This window comes from Oryzias latipes, chromosome 17 (assembly GCF_002234675.1).
Source record: "Oryzias latipes chromosome 17, ASM223467v1".
NCBI lineage: Eukaryota > Metazoa > Chordata > Actinopteri > Beloniformes > Adrianichthyidae > Oryzias > Oryzias latipes.
In genome coordinates this window covers 30,565,391-30,587,301 of record NC_019875.2, presented here as the reverse complement: position 1 = coordinate 30,587,301, position 21,911 = coordinate 30,565,391, and the positions used below count along the sequence as shown (strand labels likewise).

Here is a 21,911-nt window from a genome sequence, read left to right as displayed (position 1 = left end):
TGCGTCTGTCCTTCGTGTCTTTTTGTTCTCTCAAAGACATGCAGCAGAAACAGGAAGTGTTTGTATCATCAGTTCAGTTTGCAGACATGATGCTGCGTCTTTTCAGGGTAGAACCAATCAGAACTTTTCTGCACAACCTGACGGCAAATAAGAACAACAGATCCACAAATTCTGGTTGTGGTTTAGTCCGGTTCTGCTGCGGAGCACATACTGGAAATGGGAGCAGTTTCCAGCGTTTCCATGTTCTGAAGGTTCTTATTGTTCCCGACAGGATGGACAATCCAGAACAATCCGCCAGTTCCAGTTCACAGACTGGCCTGAGCAGGGAGTGCCAAAAACCGGAGAGGGCTTCATTGATTTCATTGGACAGGTGCACAAAACCAAGGAGCAGTTTGGACAGGACGGCCCCATCACGGTTCACTGCAGGTGAGGGAGGGGGGGGTCAAAGAAAGTTTATTCTCCTGTGGAGGAAAACGCAGCATGAAAACATGTTCATCAAAGGAGGAGAAAAGATGAAGTTTTGTCTGGATGAGCCTCAGAAATACGGATGAGAATCAGAACGGAGTGCAGCTGTGTGCATTTTTATACATTCATGTCACACAGGAGTCATCTATAGGAAAACAAAAACTAACCAATCAGAGAAAGACGGGTCAGTTTCTGTGAGTATGAAGAACTCTGTGTGTCTGGCAGTGCTGGAGTGGGCCGGACCGGAGTCTTCATCACCCTCAGCATTGTGCTGGAGCGGATGAGGTACGAAGGCGTGGTCGACCTTTTCCAGACGGTGAAGACGCTTCGCACCCAGAGGCCGGCCATGGTGCAGACTGAGGTATGGCGTGCTGATGAGGAGGGGGTCTGGACTTCATCTCCCTCATATGGGAGCTGGAGCTCCAGCTTCTCCTGCGTTGGTGAAGAAATTGGCTGCTGCTGAAAGAGAGTTTTGCTCAGATGTCCTGACTGCTGTCCTCTGCCCCCCCAGGACCAGTACCAGCTGTGCTACAGGGCCGCTCTGGAGTACCTGGGGAGCTTTGACCACTATGCAACATAACCACTCCCATCGTGCAGCTTCACAGGCTTCAGGAGAGTGCCAAGTGTCCCATCCCAGCCACCATTTTCTCACCGGATGCTCTGAACACCCCCCCCCCGCAGGGGTGCAGGAACAGACAAGGGTTTCAACCAATCACAGAGATGCCCCCGCTTTCACAACCACCTGTGATTCTTGCTTTAAAGACGCTGCACTGACGATGGTTCTTGTACAGACGTGACGAGCGCAGATGTGGGAGGAGCCTCCGGCTGTGGGAGGAGCCTCATGCGGTGGGAGGAGCCTCCAGCTGTGGGAGGAGCCTCCAGCTGTGGGAGGAAGCTCCGGCTGCGTCTTCTCATACTTGATGTTGGATCTTCTGTTTCGTACTCGTGTTCTGTTCTTCATCGTAACCATTTTATTATCAGAGTTGTGTTTGTCTTAACTGCCCCGCCCCGGGCAGGCATTATTCTCATAATCATTGTTAGGGGGGTGTTTTTAGCAGGAGGAACGCAGGAAGAACCCGCGTTCCTCCACAGTAAACCGGAGAACCTCCGTTCTCTTCACGGCTGCTCAGTATATATTTTTTTAATTCCTTTATGTGTCGTTAATGTTTTTCTGCTCACGGCTCCAACGCTCCGATTGCCTTTCAAACGTTCTCCACAGAACCGTTGAGGTTCTGCAGGAACGGATAACCCGGTAACAAATCCAAACGAAGCAGCAGCGCAGACATGGAAGCACGTTCATTTATTCTGTCGTCTTTGTTTGGAATGGTCCCGTTTAATGTCGGACGCCTGCGGCATCGAGGCCTTCGTGCTCCAGAACCCACCTGAAGAACTCCTGGATCCACAGCGGACAGAACAATCAGCTGAGTCCAGAGTAAAGACGCTCTTCAAGCCCCCCCATCCATCTAATTGCCTGCATTTGTTCTGTCTGTTTTCCGGAGTGGACTGTGAGGAGGGGGTGTGGTCCATGCGGGTCCAGGAGAGTCAGAACCTGTACAGAACCAACCATTCCTGCAAGAGCGCCTCGCCTCAGCCTTCTGGACTGAAATCTGCTAATATTTTATAAAGAACAAACTCTATATAGATATATAATTATGACTGATTATATATATATGTACAATGACACATAGATTTATGCACAGCTTCAGAATCTATCGAGACCAGGAAGAGTTCTGCGGATCCACGGGAGACCCGGTTCTAGAGTGTCTCCATGGAAACGCGTCGTATCTACTGTACTACCATGTTCTGCCAGGAAAACAGCACAACCCCCCCTCGCCCATCTGAAACGGATTACTCCTCACCGTACAAGCACACGCCGTCTCCCCCAACCAGAGGGGCGTCGCCCCCTGAGCAGAGGTGGGAGGGGAGAGGGGGGCGGGACTTGGAAGGCTTCATTTTTACCTTGTGAATGCTTCGTGCTGTAGGAACTAAACCTGTTGTACACAGTCTGTTTTCTATTTGTTAATAAAGACCTGAAAAGAAAATGTTGATGAAAAAAACGTTGATGTCAATAAAGTTCAATGATTGGGTTTTTTTTACGAAGGCTGGTCCTGTGGCTCTTTTGTTTCCGGATGTTTGTTCTCGCCGACCTTCTGTTACTTGCGCTGTGATTGGACGTTTCAGACGACTCCTTTCGGGTCTCTGCGGTTTCTCCACAAACCCGTACGAGATGTTGACAATTTTTAAAAGATTCCCCCGCAACCAGAACGTGGTAACCATGGCAACCATAGCAACTAAAAACAGAAGAACGTCGACATTGATGATTCGTTTTAGGCATCCTTGGCCCCACAGGAGCGACGGTGATGCTCGGTTCTGACTGATGTGTTTAACCCTTGTGCTATCCTATGACCCCCCCTGGCAGTGAGGTGTTCTCCCTACCATGACAAAGGTGGATAAAGGTGGAAAGATTTCATGTAATCCATGGACACCAGTGAAGATCACAAATCATTGAAGAAAAAAGGTTCTAGCACTGTCTAGTGGGTCTAGATGACCCAACTCCCAACGTTAAGGTGCCTAGGATAGACCAAGGGTTACGGCTCATAAGAGCCTGCTGCTGACGGAGCAGACGGGATGAAGCCTGGATGTTTAAGCTGAACTTAAACGTCAGGTTGTTTCTTGTTTTTTGCCTCTGAAAGTCAGAACCCGTTCTGGGCGGTTCTGTTCCGAAATGTTCTGCCGTGTTGAGGACGTCAGATCTTCATGATCTCTGCTGCTTTGAGTTCTGCGTCCAGCGTTCCCCACAGTGTCGTCGCTCAAATGAAAGCGGCCTGAAGCTCCGGGAGTCCTTCCCTACGGTCGTGCTGCTCCGCTGTTGCCATGGAGACAAAGATTCCTACGAAAGCAGTTGTAGTTTGAAGAAGTATTTTCTGACATCTGTTTTATCACAAAGTGAACCCAACTCAGTTTTTGCCTTGTTTCCTGTTGGATGTAGACGCCGTCGTTCTCCTGAGTCTGAAGACGCCACGAGCTTCTCCTGCAGCGCGGGTTTATGCCGTACCGCTTGGAAGTTCTTGTCCTGGTCATGAAGAGGCGTTCTCTCCATTTGTCATGCAGCTGCAGCATCATGTGTGAAGAGCCAAAGCCGCCCTTTGCAGCTTTACAGCTCAACGCTGCTGAGGGTCTTCAGGACCCGGTCGGCTCTGAAGCTTGGCTAAAATGGGCTCAGTGCTTCTCAGCATGTGGAGTGTTTCAGGTGATGATCTTTGGGAGCATGTGGGAGATGCACAGGAAGGAGCAGAACGTTGGTTCAAGCATTTTACAAACTATTGTTTTGGATTCTGCAGCATCAACTGCCGCCGCTCCACGTCAACGGTTTCCGTGTGCATTCCTGCTGCAGTGAGTTCAGCTGTGTCTTTTCCAGAAAACGCTTGAAACGGTCTCACCTTTCAGAAACCATGAGTAGCGGGTACGAACGCCACGTGTCTTCTGTGTTGCTGGCCTGTAAGCGTGTTGTGACGGGGGGCGGGGTCATGTGTTGTAGAGACGGTGTGCAGGCCACCCAACAGGAACCGGGCTGTGGAGACAAACTGCTCCGCCTGAAGATCAGAGCCCAGCTGGAGGAGATGTTCACTGACGCTCACCTGGCAGAGGACGGCTTCCTGCTGAAACACCTGCAGAGCAGGCACGGCTTCGTCAGCCTCAAGCTTCTCACCTGTCTGAAGAAGGTAACGCTCAGCGCTTGACCTTCCAGCTGTTTGAAGGAGATAGAAGGTTGAACAAATCTGAGTGTGCTCCGTCTGCTGCAGATAAAGACCCTGACCACAAACTGGCACGAGACTCTGGAAGCTGCTCTGTCCTCTGACCTTCTGGAGGTGAACGCCGAATGCACCAAGCTGAGGCGCAAACAGCCGCTTCCCAATTGGCTGCTGTCTTCTCCAACCAGCAAACTCCTGCTGGTCTGGAACCCGTGTGAGGAGCAGAGCAGGAAGGGTCCGGAGCATCATGCTCTCCTTCTGATGCTGCTCCAGAACCTGGGCCTGACTGATGGCATTGCTTCGCTCTGGATTCTGCGTCCCGGCGAGCAGCTTCCCAAGGAGCTGCAGTGCTACACCAAACGACACCAAGAGCTGGGCCGGCATGGGTGCACAGTGGTGAAGTTTGATCACCTGGAGGAGGTCCGGAGGGCTTACACAGCCCTGCGAGCAGAAGAGGACAAATGTAACGGAGAGGGCTTCAGAGTCGTAGCTTTGGGATGCAAGTCGATGTGTAACTTCACTAAACATCAGCCCGGGGAGGAGAAAAGCCCACGACGAGACGAGGACAGAAGTCCGGAGACTACCCCCCCAGAAATGTCGCTCAGTCCACCTGAACCTTCTATACCTGCGGAGCTCTCTGAGGTTCAGACAGAACCGGATCTGCCCTCAGGACCGGCAGGAAACGCCGAACTCGGGGCGTTTCTCCCCGATGGCGGCGTCTGCTCCTGCTGTCAGAAATACTTACCCACCAACATGTGCTTCGGAGACTCCAACAACAAGTGTCCGTGGGTTCTGAGGCGCAAATCTGCAGCGAGACACACGGCGGCGGCGCTCCAAATGAAGAGAGTACTGCGGCAGCCTTTTGGTCCTGATGGTGGGAGGGGCTTTCATCCCAGGGGGAGGAGGGATCAGACAACAGTTTTACCTTCATGGGATTGAGATTCTTTGAAGTTCTAAATGTATGATAATAAAGAGATTTGTGAAGAAGTGCTGGTGAGTGCAGTGCAGATCCCTGACAGATGAGGGCAGCATTTGTCTGTTCTCTCTCTGCTCTTCCTGGACTGTTCAGCAGGTAAACATGGGCAGCGTTCAGGCTGGGTGGAGGTGGAGGTGGTGTTTCTGGCTCCACACTCGGATGCATCCGCCTCGGTTCTTCAGACAGAGAAGGCCTTCATTATCCTGCATCCTCCTCATAAGCGCCTGTTTAGACTAGAAAAAGCAGCTTTCCACTGACTGACACCGTTTGGCAAAAGGCGACTCAATCATCAAACCGCATATTGTGCAAGCGGCGCAGCGGCAGCATTTCTGCCTTATTTCCAGCCGTTCTAATGACACCTCCACTGCTATGGTCTGTTTATAGTGTTACTGATTGAGGGCTTCCTTAAAATCTTGGCCAAACTTAAACAAAATGTGTTTCCTCGCTTCCCCACGCCCAGTGGAAAGGTTCAGTCCGCTCCGTCGTTCGGAAATTAGAAACATACTTTATTGTTTTGTTTTTCTTGCGTGTTCAAATGTCGGCGTGCCTCTGTGACCAGCGGGATCTGGCGGGCCGAGCCTTCGGCGGGTCGAGGGCTGACTCGGTTCTGCCGGTAACAGCTGTCGGACTTTGAAGGCAGCAGAAAGCGACACATCTGTGGACAATATGCAGAGATGAAATGTTCCCGCCTGCTGTCAGGAAATGTTTCTGCGCCCGTACACTCCTTCTGGGCCAGGAAAACGCAGCCTCGTCTGTGCGCAGCAGTGGAGCGGCCTTCCACTGGAATCGAACTCCTCTCCTGGGAGGTGGCTTTCCACCTGCTGGAGGAGGTCTGCTTATCAGAGAAAACCGGCCAACAGATCGAGTGGCGCCGGAACTGCAGTTCGTCTGCTTCACGCCAAAAAGTCGCATTTGTTTAGAAAACGGTGGGCGTGAGTCATGCTGCCGGAATGAACTGAATGGTTTGTCTCCTGTTGGATTCTTGCTTCACACCACTCTATGGGGGGGGTCCTTTAAACACCTTTGGCCTCCTAAAGCACTTCTCTTGCCATCAGCAGTGCGTTGTCATGCGGTGCTTCGCCTGCACCTGCAGGGCGGAGCTCCCCTGACCCCCGCACACCTGACGCCGGAGCGGCCGTGTGTTTAGGAGGCGGCCTGGAGCGGCTGACGGCGTCGGAAAGCTCAACCATCTGCTCCTCATTTGCTGCTCGGGGGCTCCAGAGGTAAAACACTGCTTTGTGTTGGAGAAGAATGCGGGATCCTCAACAACAACACCCCCACTGCAGATTTAATCACAAAGTACCTTCGCCGCGATAATTCCACCTGAACGGGGTTAATTTGGTCTTTGCTCGTTTAAGCCAATTGTCAACTTTCCTAATTCCGCCTAAAAGATTGGAAAAGTGTGTGCAGCAGACCCCGGCCCATCTGAGGTTATTACCAAATGGCTGCTTAAGACGGCGGGCTCTCCCGCGGCAGAAGGTGAGCGTAAGCTGCTGGTCGGGCCAAAGCATCCTCCAGAACTCCTGGTGTTAGAGCCAGAAAGATTAACATATCAGGAGTAATCCGACTCGGCCCACAAGCACAACTATGGAGGAGGAGGAGCAACCTTTGAGGGGGGAAGGCAGACAGGCATCAGAGAGGAGCTCTGTGCTCCACTTACGGTAACCACGCTCTCCCTCCTCACCACCACCCATCCTCTCCACCCGCAGACTTCCCTCCCTGGAGCTGAGCAGAAGACCTGCTGCTGGAAGGAGAAGGAGGTAAGGACATGTTTGTTCTGTGGCTCTGAGGGACTTTCTAAGCAGACGAGGCCGAAGTGAAGGCATCTGCTGCAGGACTGCACGCCGCTGAACCTCAGCTCCGCTGCATTCTTCTGTTTCAGAGTGAGCTGAGGACCAGGAGCAGCGCGGGAGCAGCAGTTTCCTGGACTTTGAATGGATCCCTCTGACAGAATCCAAGCTGTCAGTCAGAGGAACGCTGATCTTCCAGACTTCCTCTATGGAAGTGTAAATATGAAGCATAAATAAGACTTTCAGGACCCAATATCGAGCCAGGACACCTTCCAAACCTGCGAGACGACTATCTGCTATGAGTGCCTTGGGGAGACGCAGGAGTTGGCTGTGATGAGGATGGACTTGCCCGGCCAGTACTTGCCTGAGGAGGTCAGCTGAAGACGACGCCACGCAGCTAAGTCTGGATTAGCCGGCCGAACGGTAAGGACACCGCATCTCCTTTTGTTAGTTTAAGCTGGCAGCTTAGGTGGGAAGGCGTTAGGCGCTGCTGCTGACAGAGATGCCTCGCTAAGTGCTTGAGTGGCAGAAAACACACGTTGGATTATCTGTATCAACAAGCGGTCCTCGCTGCAGCCGCATGACAGCGGCGCTCTGCAGCCTGGCACGGCATGTCTGTGGTTTCCACAGATCTCCAGGGCCGTGCCACCATGCTGGAACCAAAATAAACCCCTCCACTGTGATTTCTGGATTTCACCACTCAGAAGTTTATTTGGTTGGTGGGAAACGCGATCTTTCCCCTCACTGCTCCAACGCATTTTCACGAACTCGTTCTCTAAACACTCGTTTCTCCTACAAGACGCCGTTTCACTGGTAAGGTTGTGAAACGTTGACGCCAGCGTCGGACGCTTTCAGAGATGGTTGTCCTGCACCATCTGAGCTTGAAAGTCACAGAGTGGAGATGAGGAGGGGTCTCCTCTTCGTCAGAGCTTGAAGGTCACAGAGTGGAGATGAGGAGGGGTCTCCTCTTCGTCAGAGCTTGAAGGTCACAGAGATGAGGAAGGGTCTCCTCTGCATGGATTTTTCTGGATCTCTGGGCCACATGAAGCTGCATCAGAGTAGGACTTCTAGAGTTTATCCCACTTTCTGCTCTTGTCTTGAGGGATGTTTGGGGCTGAGATGAGCCCCCCCATGTCATTTTCTCCTTTTGTGTTTCTGCTCAAATATTTCAGCAAAAATAATGATTCCCATTAGGGAAGCACGGTGCAGGAGAATGTCATAGCTCAGATGTCTGAGCTTGCTTGTGCTTGCTCATCCTGGTGCGTGCCAGATGGTCTTCAACCTTTTGTAACTGAAACACTGACATGTTTGACGTGGGTTTAGAGGGGATGCTGCTGCGCTAAAAGAGGATCTGGCACACAGGGATTAGCAGCCGGAATAGCAACTCATTTCTTTAGAAAGTAGCCCGGACGACATGCGGGTTGCTCACACAAACAACCACCGCGCCAGATTAGGTTTCCCTGCCAACGCTGTATGAAACCAGAGGAAAGCAGAGCCGCCACAGGACGGCGGGTCTAGAAACGTTTGTTCACCTCGCAGGTTTGAGCTGCCATGTTCCGTGCGAGGCAGTCAGGTCACTGGATTAATCTGCATTAATCTGAATTAATCCCTGAAACCTGATAGTGGGACTTCTATGGCCAAATTAAAGCTTTTTAAGCCACTTACCCCCCCCTTTCTAACCCTTTATACAACAAATTTAAAATACGTTTTAACCCTTTGGTGTCGTAAGTCCTCTTATCGGGGAACTCTAGAATTTATTTTTCTTTTCCAGATTTAACATCATAAGAAAACAAATCATTTCCTGCGAAGTTTCTCTGGTGGAGTCGGCGTCTGGTGCAGCAGACGCAGATGCACCGCCGCCACACGCCTGACCTTTCAGCAAAAACAGGTGACAAGGAGCTGGTTCTTTACTCACTAAACAGAACTGGCAGAATCCCGTTCAGAATGTGTCCTAAACTGCTCTGTCGCCTCACCCAAAGACGTTTTCTTAACTAATCAATGCCAGCTTTGTCGCTAACGAGGAACAGCCTCGTTTTAATTACCATCTGGTTACCCAGCAACACCACTCGGACCAACTGATGTGGCTGCCCAGCAAAATTACAGCGTTCTTCGCTTACATTTGAACCCAGGCCGCATTTAGAAACGCCAATCCCGGCTCAGGAACACAGGCTGACGGCAAACCTGGCGCTCTGAGAGGCAGACGCTCTTCTGGGGGGGCCCTGTGTGGCGCCCCGGCCCGTGAGTTTGAGGTGTCGAGTGGATTAGCACACACACAGTAAGGCCTGATCTGCGGCTACGTCTCTGCAGCCAGGTGTTGACCCACGTGACTGCAGATAAACCCTGCAGCTTTAGTGCTAATCCCGCTCTGATCTTTGGAATATGTCCCTGTTACCTTCTCCAGGCGCTCTCTGGCTGTCCTCAGGTGATGCTCACTATTGGGGGGTGAATAAAGGCAGGGTCCTGCTCCATGCAGGTAAATGCATCTGCACAGAGCGCAGCAGAGCCGGGGCATCAGCGGTTCTGCTGCGCTCTGTGATGTTCTACAGAACCGGCTCCGTCTGCAACAAATGAGCTGGAAGTGGGGGGTTTTGTGGGGGTGTGACTCAATCAAGACCAGGGGGGAGACAGAGAAAATACCCCCCACCCCTGGCAGGCTGTAAAAGTTGACATCTTCCTCCTGCAGCATAAAGAAGCTCTTCATCACGTCGTGTGATCTCGCTGCAGTCGGGCCACACTGGGCAAGATCCAAGCAAGCTGACCCCAGCCCCCCCCGTCCTGCTGCCTCCATTGACAAGTGTTAATGACAGGCGCCCCCTTATCCTCCTCGGCCTCGTCCTCCTCTGTCTGCCTCTGGCAGTGGGGGGGGCTCGCCGCTGTAAATGCATTAGGAGCAGCTTCGCCGCAGCACTGACCCAATTACTCCTTGAAAGCATCAGTTTTATTGTGAGTTTGAGATAATGCCATCTTTGATGAGCAACAAGAGCGCGGTTGATGCAGGGAGAGCGCGCTGCGCGCGTCGCCGCATACATAATGTCTCAGGAATGGCTTTGAATTCTTGGTTGGCCTTCATGGTTCCAGCAGCCTGATGAGCTGCAAGAGCTGCTCCCCGTTTGCTCCTCCTCAGGTGAGGAGGACCCGACGGCATTCAGAGGAACCCACCCGCGGAGACGTCCGGTCTCTCTCCGTTTCCACCTCATCGGCACACAGGAGCGTGCACGGGCACATCGCGGCTCACATGCTTTTGTGAGGGCCAGACATGTCGAGGATGTGTGGGAGCGGGCTCGGCTCATCTGCACTTTCATGTCTGTGTTTGAGGATGGATTTTCCTGCTGCTGGAGTCCTCTGGGGCGGCTCCCCGATGCTCCTCTCCGTCTGCAGCGTTCCTCTTTCCACAGGAAAACATCTGAGCAGCTTTTTCCCATCAGCCTCTGTGTTTTTATGTCCACAGCAGCTGCAGATATTAAACCCCCTGCTTATTAATCCTCCGTGACCATTTGAACAAGCAGCAGAACGCTCCCTGACGCTTTTATTGTTGCACAGATGTCACTAATTAAGACATTTCAGGGTCTCAGCTCCAGCCTCCCGGTTGAGCAGATGATTGTTTTATCAGAGCGAACAAGCGCGCTGATGGATCACTGCTCTCCTCTGTAATGTTCACTAACGTAACGCTTAATTGTAAAGGAAAGCAAAGAGCTCATCAGGCTCTGTAGCTCCAGTGGTCTCATCCACCGAGGAGCTGAAGATCTGCTGGAGGCGCTTTGAGTTCCTCCAAGAGAAGCAGAGAGGACGTTCCCTGAAACATCTCCAAATGTGCTGCTGACGGAGAAGCCGCTCCGCGTCAAATGAGGTTTTTCTGTGACATGTTTGGGTTTCAGACGAACGCCACACTGTAGACACTCATATGGAATTATGAACCATGAGTCAAGCTTTGACTGACAGGACGGGTTCTACCTGTTTATATGATGTTTAGACCACTGCAGCCCATGCGAGCCGTTTGTTTTCCCTGAGCTTCATCCAAACATTCAGTCAGGGGGAACTATAATTGGCTTAAAGTCACTCCTTACACTTTCTTTGTCTTATTTGAGAGTTTTGGTGGCGCTGCACTGACATTCAGATCAGTTTTCTGTTTTTATGATGGAAGAGAGACGACTCCGCGGCGTCTGGTCTCCCTGCGGATGCACTTGAGCGGCGAGACAATGAGTCAAAGAAAACCTTTCAAATAGCAGCAATGAGAGGAGAATTGGGGGGGCTGTGGCACCTCAGCGGGCTGCATGGTCAGTGTGGTCCGGAGGTTCTGCCTCCTTTACAAAGAAGATTTCACAATCTGTGATGAAAGCCTGAAACGACTGCCAGACGGGGAAAAGCGGCGAGCGCCTTCAAACTTCCTGCACTCGGCTGTAAACGCGGCGCTCTCAGGTGTCAGCAGGAAGCATGAACCCCCTCAGACTGAAGGCGTGAAAGAGCTGGAGGGAAAGGTGGACGTGTCGTTTCTCTGCTCCAACGCTGCCGCTGACTGAAGGTGTGCTGTGTTTGTCTCTGCAGGGTTTCAATGCTCCTCCACATTCTAAGATGAAGTTATGGAAAGGTGCTACTTTTGCCTTCGTGCTCTGTGGCGCAGCCCTGACCGTCGTCCTCATTAGAAACACCGCAGAGCTGAACCTCCAGACAAGGCCGCCGGCCTCAGAGTGGTCTCTGACAGAAGCCGAAGCGTCAACGGGAGCTCTCCGCCGAAGGGTCCGCTCAACGGGCAACAACATGAACTCGCTCCTCTCAGAGTGTAAGCCCTGCTCCTCGTGTCTGCTTGGAGATGTCAGGTGTCTGTGAAGGCGCCACGGGTCCCGCTTCTCTGTGAAAGCATCTGCTGGAGGCAAACGGCGCTGGCCGTCTCCTCAGCTCGTTTGCACCTGACCTGTTTTCCTCACAGCCCATGTTTCTGTCCTCTTCCAGTTTCCATGATGCTCCAGAGCTTCACGGAGAGCGAGCTCCAGCACGTGGTCGGAAATCTGCTGGACAGGAAGAGGCGAAGGAGCCAGCCCCCACTCCACCACAACCAGGCCTCCCGGACTAAAAGGGCCCGTAAGCCCAGGCCCTGCGACCTGAGGAAGCTGGTCCTGAAGGTGAGCGAGCTGGGCCTGGGCTACGAGAGCGACGAGGAGATGGTTCTGAAGTACTGCAGCGGGAGGTGCACGGCCCACCGGCAGAACTACGACCTCACCATGAGGCACATGGTCCAGACGGCCTTCCACGACCGGCGCCGGGACAAGGTGAGCAGCGGGCCGTGCTGCCGGCCAACGGCCTTCGAGGAGGCGCTCACCTTCCTGGACAACAGGAGCCGCTACCACATCATTCAGAACGTGTCTGCAAAGAACTGCGGCTGCGTATGACCCGCGGCACCGCCGGAGGCCGAGGGCTCTCAGCAGCAAACTGTTGAAGACTGTGTTGAATGTTAGGAAGTGTCGCCGCCCTGTAGGCCAGACCGGGAACAGCGAGGTTGACGAACCGAAGAGACTTCTTTCCATCTTTGTAGCGACGCTGTTCGTGTCTGTGGGTAAGCTGGCGGTGGGTACGATGCCGCTCTGACCGTTTTCAGGCCCGCAGTGACAAAAACCACATGAAAAAGAGGAAGAAAACGCTACCGGACTGGAAGTCGACCCTCAGTTCCTGCACAGGAAGAGGACTTACAGGACAACCATGTTCAGTTGCTGCAGGTTTGATACCCATTTGAAATGTTTGTGTTTTATATATGGATGCTGTGTAGACTCCCCCCTCAAAACGCACACCCGCCCATTCTGTGGAGCCCCATCTACTGCCCAAAGAATATTTTCTACTGTTTCTACTCTCCTGAAAAGTCCTACATAAAATATTGAATTACCCATAATCCTCTGAAATGATATCTTAAAGAATTGCCAAAAGCGGCTCAAAAGAACGAACGGCGACTTTGTCTGCAGCGGTTTTATGCGCTTGATTCTCATTATCGGCGCTTCGTCCTTTCAGTCCAAACCTTCTGGTTTCCTTCTGCGGGTCGTGGGGCAGCTGAAGCGACATTTGAATCCAGTCTGGCCCCCAAAGCGGCCTTCTCCGGCCCCCAACACGCCTCCCCTTCATTCAGCCTGCTCCTCCTGGAGGGGGGGGGGGGGTGAATTAGGATCCCTTTGACCCTCATTCATCTTTGCTTTTTTGTGAACTGATTGAAACCGCCTGAAGTTCTTCAGATGTTCAAGCTCGGGGGGGGGGGGGGGGGGGGGGGGGGGGGCAGATGCAGTGCATCTCTCTGTTTTAGTTTCTATTGTATTTATTTTGAGAATAAATTATGAATTTGCATATTTATTTAGATGACCACACAGAAAAGGGACAGCGCATTATCATCGAGCAACTGTGCCAAAAAGCTGATGTAAGTCTCCATGCTGATGCTGAATAAACATCGTTTCAGAGGGTCAGCCGTTTGTCATCTCTGCACTCGTTCATGACCTTCCAAAGAGGCCCTTGGGAATTCTCGACAGGATGGCGGGAAGTTTTGTTCAGAGTTGAAACAGTCAGACTTTAGAGAAGATGCAGTGCAGGATCAAAAACCCACCTGCACTTCACGGCTGCGTCTGCAGGATCCGCGGGTTCTGCAGGAGGTCACGGCTTTCCGGCAGCTCAAACCATCAGTGCAACAAACTCCTCCGGTGACCTCACCTCTGCCCTCTGATGTTAGAAACCCCCAAACCAAAGCTCAGCTGGTGATGATGACGATGCTCCTCACTGATGAAGGTCATCACGCATGAACGGAGAAATCAAAGTCAGAATGAACCAAGTATTGATCGATGGGACGGGTGATTTTATGGAAGCGAGTTTTTCCTCACATTTCATAATTATTGTTTACGGAGCAAAATGAAGGATTCAATCATTTCAGGAAAGTTGAAAGCAGCTGAAAAATAAATTCAGATGTGATAAAAACACAGTCGGTCTAAGAAGAGCAGCTATTCAAAAGCTTTCTGGTTAATGAAAGGGATCGTTGGACACTTTTCTGTTTGAAATGTTTATAAAAATCATCCCAAAAGTAGAAGCTGTTTTCATTTTTGCTCCCGTCATCTTTTCCACCAAAGCTACAAAGCTGAACTTTCCGGTTGTGATTGCAGACATTTACGGCTCTCACTGCTGGACGCGAGAAGCTTCGGCTTGAACCTAAATCTCTACGTTTGCTTTAGTTTAAAAGTTAAAAAAAATCCTCAATTTGCCCGTTTTTGGATTTTCTAACCGTCTAAACAAAGTTCTGCGAATCAGAAATGAGCAGTTTGCTCTGTAAACAAGGCGTAAACAATAAGTAAACAGTGTTTTATTGTTTATGTTGTATCACAGAACTGCAGTTTCATCTTCTCCACTCTCATTCCTGCTTAGATTTTCAAGGCAGTTTTTATGATCATTAGACGACAGCTTCTGTATGAATATGTTCATATAAACAACATATGAGCCATTATAAGTCACCTCCACATTGATCCGTAGCTTCATGGACCTTCATATCTATTCTTTCTCCATCAGTTCTACAAAGAACTCAAACTTTTCTTCTGCCTTTGTGGAATTAACAGAAATATATGCAGAGACATTCTGAGGAGACAGTCGTGTGAAGTAAGCGTCAGCAAAGCGGTTTTCTCAGAGCCAAACACTTTGCTTTGCAGGATGAACCTCTCAGAGGGAAACATAAACCAAGTTCACCCGCATGCAGAGGTTTAAAGAGGCCTTCATGTTGATGCATGATCTGTCATTTTCATCTTCCACCTTCGGAGCGTTTCAGCACAAAGCAGCGTGTTTACCTTCAGCGCCGTGCAGAGCATCTGCTGCCGCCGCCAAGAAGGCCCGTCCAGGAAAACAGGAACTACCTCTCCACAAAGAAACCTCAACAGGGTGGGGGGGCTCCTCTGTCAGGGACATTTTGTAATTGTGGGATAGAAATCCGACATGAAAGCTCAGATCTGACAGCAACAAATAATTCTGCATTTCAGCAGAGGAATCACGAGGAACAGCAGGTACCTGTGGTTTGCGGGGAAAGCAGCGACACTACTGAATGACTGACAGATGAACTCATAAATATGTGACCACTTTAGACCAAAACAACAACAAAGCCGGCTTTTCTCCTGCCGTCTGCTCTCATCTGCTTTACTTAAACCAGACGCAGGATGGAATCCCATAGAAAGATCTCATGTTTCTAACCGTTTATTACAGCTGTGTGCAGCAGCACAGCAGGCAAACGTGTCACTTCCTGCAACACAATGACCAACTTCCTGCAGTGAGGTTCACGTCTGTGACCCTCTGACTGTCAGAGTCACACATAAATGAATGTTTACCAACCAACCACTGAATCACGTCATTCTTTCCAAACACACAGCAGATCCTGGACCAAGAAGGTACGTATATATATATACACATCTATAGACCCGGAATGACGTCATCATTCCACGAGGCGGCCATGTTGGTGAACGCTTGAGGACGACTCCAGGTGCCTGTTTCAGAAAGGAGGTTCAACCAACTCTGAGGTTGAACTTGAACTCTGAGTTGGTCAATCGGGAGATTAACAACTCTGAGTTTTCTGTTTCAGAGAAGCTGATCCGAGTTAGGTCAATCAACTCTGAGTGGACTGATTCGGAGGTGAGCGTGAGCACCGCGACTATAAGAAGCCATTATCAATGGAGCGCAGATATCACGAGTCACCATGGCAACCGTGAAAAAAAGAGGTCTGCGTATTTTTCGCCAGCTGAACTTGACGTGCTGCTGCAGAGTTACAGTGAATATGAGAACATATTCCAGAAGAAAAGCAACACCGCTGCATCTGCAAAACAGAGACAGTTAGCGTGGGAAAACATAGCTGCTCAAGTTAATGCCTAAGTTTGCATTTAAATCATTGTCATAAAATATTGACTGTAATAATTTTTTAAAAAGCGTACGGTGTGAAATAAAAAATGGGGATATTTAGGTGTACTTTTGAAGTGTTATTCCTGGTGTAAATGCATGAAATGCTGCATAGTGACAGAACCAATCTGGGGGAAAAATGCATTTAACGTCGGTAATGTTTAGAGGACTTTCTTGTTAACATTCCCCTTTTGCAAACGTTGGTCATTTTAATATTAATACATGCAATTGTGTTTTTCAAAGTGAACTTTTGTCTACTGTTGAACCTTTCGCTGCGCGAAGACTTCTCCTTTCTTTTCTCTCGTCTTTCCGACAGTGGTCAAAAGCGCAGGGGAGATTTCCTTCAGGGCCGAAGGGAATTCTCCTTCGGGGTTCACTTCCCGTTGGAAACCCTCAACCTCCAGAGCGGATTAAGAATGACTCCAAAACAGTTATTCTGGGAATGACACCTTCTCTTTATTTAACTAAGTGCTCCGTCCTCCGAACCCCCCCCCCCCCCCCCCCCCCCATCTGCACCTGCACTCGCACCCCGCTCAGCACACACACACTGCAACACTACCCTTGTATTGATCAAGTGGTATAGGTTTATATGGGATTAAGAAAGTAAGCAGTGCTAGCAAATTGTGTTTCCAAAAAGTAATTGTTACATTAATCTAATTCAATGTCCCTGATTTCATTTTCATGTAGATGCAATCCTGCACGAATTAAAAGAACATGGCAGCAGCTAAAAGTGAAAAAAAAAATCGAGTCTTCTCAAAATCCTCGTAAATGTAATTCTCTACAAATTAATGCAGCCTCCTCGTCTATTGGGTCCTCCAAAAAAGCCATTCTTGTCACTTAGACCGTCTCTGTGTGACGGACATTTGGGCAATGAAGGTTAAAGCGTAAAAATACCGCTTCGTCTTTAAAATGGGGAGGGGACCGGCAGAAACTTCGAGTTTGGAGAATAAAACCTGCTCCCGACCAGGTTAGGTTCACAGCATAAGTAACCATGGATACTGACTCCGAGTAAAAGTTACCTCTCTTTCAGAAACGGGTTTGACTTACTCTGCTTTCTCTGGTTTAACAAACCTCCCATTCTGAAACGGAAAACCCAGGGTTTCCCTGATTCAGGGTTAATGCACTCAGAGTTTACACTTAACCTCCTTTCTGAAACAGGCCCCAGAACTTCACTGATGGTAAAATAGTGGTTTATTGTCGTGGACTCGGCTGTCACTGTGGCGAGACAGAAACTCATGTTTTTCCATTTGCTAAGAATCGTGACAAACCGGGATTAGGGGGCAGAAAAACGGCGCCTGTGGATCACCAGCATACTACGGAATTTGGACATGAAGGAAAACATCCACATCTGATTGGCTCATTTCATTGGAGTCATGTTAAACCTGAGGATATTAGAGTCTACATCAGACTGGATAAAGGATATTGAGTAAAATTATGAATATAGTGCAAAAAAATTATAATAATGTCCAAAGTTTTGACTGTGGGGGCCAGCAGACTCCGCCTACTTTTACTGAGCCATCTGATTGGTCCTTATTACTTGAATAACTTGAACTACAGAAAAGAAAATAACAAAGGGAAAAAAGAGGATTATTAAGAAGTTTTAAAAAAAGTATCAGTACCAGAACGGTTCTTCTGACCATAGAATGACTGCGTAACAGCTGTTTATATAGAAGTCTGGGGGATTTTAGTGTTTTGGGACCAGCGGGTACTTCCTGTTTTAAAAGTGTTCTCTTATACGGTCAGTGCTGAATTCCCGCCTTTTTTCAAGTTTTCCAATCGTTCCAAGATGGCGACACGTCGAGATCCAGAGTCAGACTGGATTCGCGACCTCAATGCAGAGTTATAAACATAATAATAAAAAACGGATCCTAAAGATAAACTATAACAAAAAACAACACACACGTACAACCAAATTAAACACGCACTGCTCTTACCTTCACCGGTGAATGATTTTTACTTGTGATGATTGATGACGTCTCTCCGTCCGTCTATCTCGGTGATTTTAGCGTCAAAGTCCTCCTTTATCTTCTAATGTTAACAAAGCCTTTACAAACTTATTTTGTTTTGAAGTTGAATCCTAAAGCTCCCTAAGGAAGGTCTTTTGGTCCAGTTTTAAGAAGACTCTGAGCCGGAAAAAAACACTGGCCATTTTTATCAGATCAAAACATTACGGACATAAAACTTTATTAACACCAACAGAGGAACAAAAGTCAGCTCACGAGCGCCCCCTACAGTAAGAGCTACTCCGCTGTCTTTTCTGTATGTCAGACCCAAACGCTAAATAAGTGATAGACAAACACTCAATGAAATCTAGAAAATGAAAACCTTCAATAGAACGTAGAATAGAAAATAAAATGAATAACAATATTTTAAGAAAGCATCACAGTGCTAGCATACGCAGAGTTAGCTAGAGGCACGCGCTCATTCAGTTTCCATGGAATTGCGTCACCTCCCGCGAGGCAGAGCTCAGTTGCTGCCCCCGCTGCCTCACCTCACGGCCTACGCTGTAATTGAACAGGGAAGACGCAAAATACAGAGAATTTGATTTTTAAAAGGAATAAAATTATACAAACATTTATGTGTAGCCCAGATCAGCGGTTATGGTGCAGGGGAAGAACAGCCGTCCTCTGATGGGAAGATCACAGATCTGATTCTCACTTTGCCCATCCATTTGTGGAAGTGTCCTTGGGCAAGGCATATGGCTCCTGGTGGTTATAAGTTGGCTCCAGTGCTTGACAGCTGCCATCAGTGTGTGAATGAGGTTATAAAGCACGCTGGGGCTTCAAAGATGGTAGTAAAGCGCCATAAGTAGCTATATGCCAAATATTTGGTCAATCATTTGTGTACATCTCATGATGGCAGCTGACTCACCTGTCTCCCCCCCACGTTTCTGACTCCCTCTACTATAGGGATTACTCTACTGTAATGTGATTACTTTAGAACTAATAAGATTAACTCAGCTTCTCTAATTCTCTTTAGGAGTATTTATTACTGTTAAACGAGTCATAAAGATTCTTGCACTTTACAATACTCACATACTGAATAAAATAATAAAAATACAATAAAACAATTCACAAATTAAAATTCAATCAGGGTTTTTTAATGCATGATTGCAGATATGGGATTTTCTACCAACAGGAGGGACAGTCTGCTGCTGAACATGGTCAATAATTCTTGTTGTTTGGATTTTCCAAATCCTAAAAGCAGAATCTAAACTGAGTTATGGAAGAAAAGAAGCTTCTCTGTTTATCTTCTGCTCTCTGACTTTCTGCTCATTATTTTGCTCCTAAAAGTCTCAGGTTTGAAAAATTAGTTTAATGGTTCATTTTTTAGAACTAAAGGAAACTTTGAACCATTTTCTCTGAAAGGCAGGAAAATGACTCCATGCCATAATTTCTTCTGCCGTCTTTCTACATCCTCATAATGTTTAGGGGAAAATCAGTGCAGAGATGACATGTGGGGGAATTTGTCAGGAGTCGGCGTCAGAGACATGCCGGTTTTCTCTACAGCTCATAAATTACAAAGATGATGCTAATTAGTTTCTGTTGATCCTCACATGCCGGATCTTTTTCTTTTGTCTTGCTGTACAAACAACAAGTTAACTTTCAGGACAGAACAGTTTATGCATTTAAGGGGTTGTAAAAATGTTGGTTTATCATTCTAAATAATCATATCAGTCACAGTAGCTCAAGCATCTCTCGTGACATCTTTGGCTTTTTTGACATTCTGTCCAGGAATTGTCCGCAGAAATGACACATCATTAATCTTCAGGGTTTGTTCAGCTCCTGCAGCCACACATGACGCGCAGCAGTCTCAATGCATGCACACAGATCCATGAGCAGTTCTTATGCTCAGACCATGCAAACAAACCGTCTCTTTCTGTTTTTGACACACAGATCTAAATCAAATCAAATCAAATCAAACTTTGTTCATAAAATAGCGCTTCTCATACATTTGTGCAGCTCGAAGCGCTTTAACATTAAAAACAGAAAACACAATATTACAGTAAAAACCCAACCTTTCCCACTCCCCTCTGTTAAAACATATGACCCTTACCCCCACGTACAAAGAACAATGACTATGTAACTGTAAAAATAAATAAATAAACACATAAACAAACAAGTATGGCTTGGCTCTGCTGTGAGGAAACAGTATTTGGGAATCTCTTCATACCAAGGAGCCAGCCCAGCCATAGGAGCATCGCCACAGTCCCCACCCAAACCGGGACAACACTGGGGTCCACTTCACAGTCGTGAAGCTGCAAAGTTAGACTCCAGCTGCCCCAGCAAGGGCGACAACTGTGGCAACAACCACTGACCAAGCCAGCAAGCCCTGGCAGAAAAGATCCCCACAAGAAACACTGGGGCTAAAATCATGATAAGGTACTAAAATTAAAAACATAAGATGTATATAAAAACATAAAAATGAGAATAAGATGCATAAAATGAAAATAAATACATAAAATAGCCTATACTAAAACTAAATTAGCAGTCAAAATCAACTAAAAGCCAGATTAAAAAGGTGGGTCTTGAGCCTCTTCTTAAAACCTCTACAGTCTCTGCGGCCCTGAGGTTATCCATCAGGCTGTTCCACAGACGAGGACCATGATGCCAGAACGAAGCCTCACCAGAAGTTTTGATCCTCACCTTCGGAACAGCTAAGAGGCCTCAGGGTCCGCGAGGGTTCAGATTTAAAAAGAATATCATTTAAATAAGAAGGCCCAAGACCATAAAAACACTTATAAACCATTAAAAGAACGTTAAAATCAATCCTGAAACGCACAGGGAGACAATGCAGCCATTTTCAAACCGGTGTCATGTTTTCCCGCCCTCTGGTCCTCGTCAGAACTCGTGCCGCAGAGTTCTGTAATAGCTGTAGATTTGAAATAGACTTTTTGGGTAAACCAGAGAGCAGGGCATTACAGTAATCTAAACGACTGAAAATAAAAGCATCAGCATCTCTGTGCTGGCAAGAGAGCGGAACGGGCGACTCTGGCAATGTTTTTGAAATGATAAAATCCTGTCTTAACGACATTTTTAATGTGTGGGATAAAAAATTAGCTCAGAGTCAAAAAGTACGCCCAGGTTTCTCACACATTGAGAAGGTTTAAAATTATGAAGATGTGATAAAATCATCTCTCTTTTGTCTTCAGAACCGATGATTAATACTTCAGTTTTGTCCTGGTTGAGCTGTAGGAAGTTTCTGCCATCCATGACTTTATATCTAAAATACAGTTTCAAAGAGTGTTAACAGGTTCAAGGTCATCCGGAGACACGGCAACGTAAAGCTGTGTATCATCAGCATAGCTGTGAAAGTCAACGCCGTGTCTCCTGATGACCTCCCCAAAAGGCAACATATATAAACTAAACAGTATTGGCTCTAAAATCAACCCTTGGGGAACCCCACAACTCAAAGAATCCATAAAATGTTTTAAAAAGTGAAGTGGGAATTGGATCTAAAAGGCAGGTTGTAATGTTTACTTGGGATACAACTCGACCAAGCATCTCCACATCAACCAGGACAAAACTCTCCTAGTTTAGCAGAACTAGATCAATGATTTTAACACAAACATTGTATTTCTGCAGAAGTATTCATATGTGAGTCACTTTCCACTGGAGTTCACTCAGATGACACGTGAAGAAACGCCCTCACCTGGACTTGCTGAAGCTGGAACCCCTGGTGGTCATCTGAGGTTTTGCTCCGGAAACCCGCAGGTGTTTGTACCTGAGAGGGTGAACAATACACTCGGAGGCATTTTGACAAGACGAAGCAGGTAAGGCAGAGGCGCGGCTTGTGTCAACAGTGGCTGCAACTGTCTGTTTCTGATAGAGGCAGATAAGATGAGACTTTCTTGCAGGAAAACCGTCAAGTTCTGGCACTAACTTTAGGAGGTTTTGCTTGGAAAGTGTGGTTTCATGTACACAACGATGACAGCAGTTTCTGACAACTGCTGTCATCGGCAGGAGAGGATTTGGGAGCGTGAGTGAAGGAAGGAGAGTTTGTCTGGAAGATGCCAGATCTGCTCTGAAGCTCCAACAGCAG

At 48.3% G+C, this 21,911-nt stretch overlaps 3 protein-coding genes and 1 long non-coding RNA gene across 23 annotated transcripts in view; 3 read left to right on the top strand and 1 right to left on the bottom strand.

Annotated features, from left to right (window-relative positions):
- Positions 1–2,565, top strand: part of LOC101168742 (receptor-type tyrosine-protein phosphatase F) — a 145,491-nt gene extending 142,926 nt beyond the window's left edge. For all 20 annotated transcript variants that reach the window (XM_023965255.1, XM_023965273.1, XM_023965271.1 and 17 more), the window contains 3 exons: positions 272–426; positions 691–826; positions 977–2,565. In XM_023965255.1, coding sequence (XP_023821023.1) covers positions 272–426; positions 691–826; positions 977–1,045 — 360 coding nt within the window. In that variant the 3' untranslated portion in view covers positions 1,046–2,565. The remainder of the gene's footprint in view (positions 1–271; positions 427–690; positions 827–976) is intronic.
- Positions 374–18,147, bottom strand: LOC110016937. The gene is made up of 4 exons (XR_002292260.2): positions 17,804–18,147; positions 14,777–14,881; positions 13,558–13,727; positions 374–461 (listed from the first exon to the last, which is right to left on the bottom strand). It is a non-coding gene; the product is annotated as an uncharacterized LOC110016937 (long non-coding RNA).
- LOC101168493 (la-related protein 6) lies at positions 3,039–5,207 on the top strand. The gene is made up of 4 exons (XM_020711267.2): positions 3,039–3,715; positions 3,807–3,928; positions 4,004–4,187; positions 4,269–5,207. The coding sequence occupies exons 1-4, from the start codon at positions 3,512–3,514 to the stop codon at positions 5,154–5,156; spliced, it is 1,398 nt and encodes a 465-aa protein (XP_020566926.1). The 5' UTR covers positions 3,039–3,511; the 3' UTR covers positions 5,157–5,207.
- Positions 6,841–13,201, top strand: LOC105356296 (neurturin). The gene is made up of 4 exons (XM_011487115.3): positions 6,841–6,953; positions 7,076–7,406; positions 11,526–11,760; positions 11,931–13,201. Exons 3-4 carry the CDS (start codon positions 11,553–11,555, stop codon positions 12,365–12,367), a joined length of 645 nt encoding a protein of 214 aa, XP_011485417.1. The 5' UTR covers positions 6,841–6,953; positions 7,076–7,406; positions 11,526–11,552; the 3' UTR covers positions 12,368–13,201.
- Positions 18,148–21,911: the final 3,764 nt, after the last annotated feature.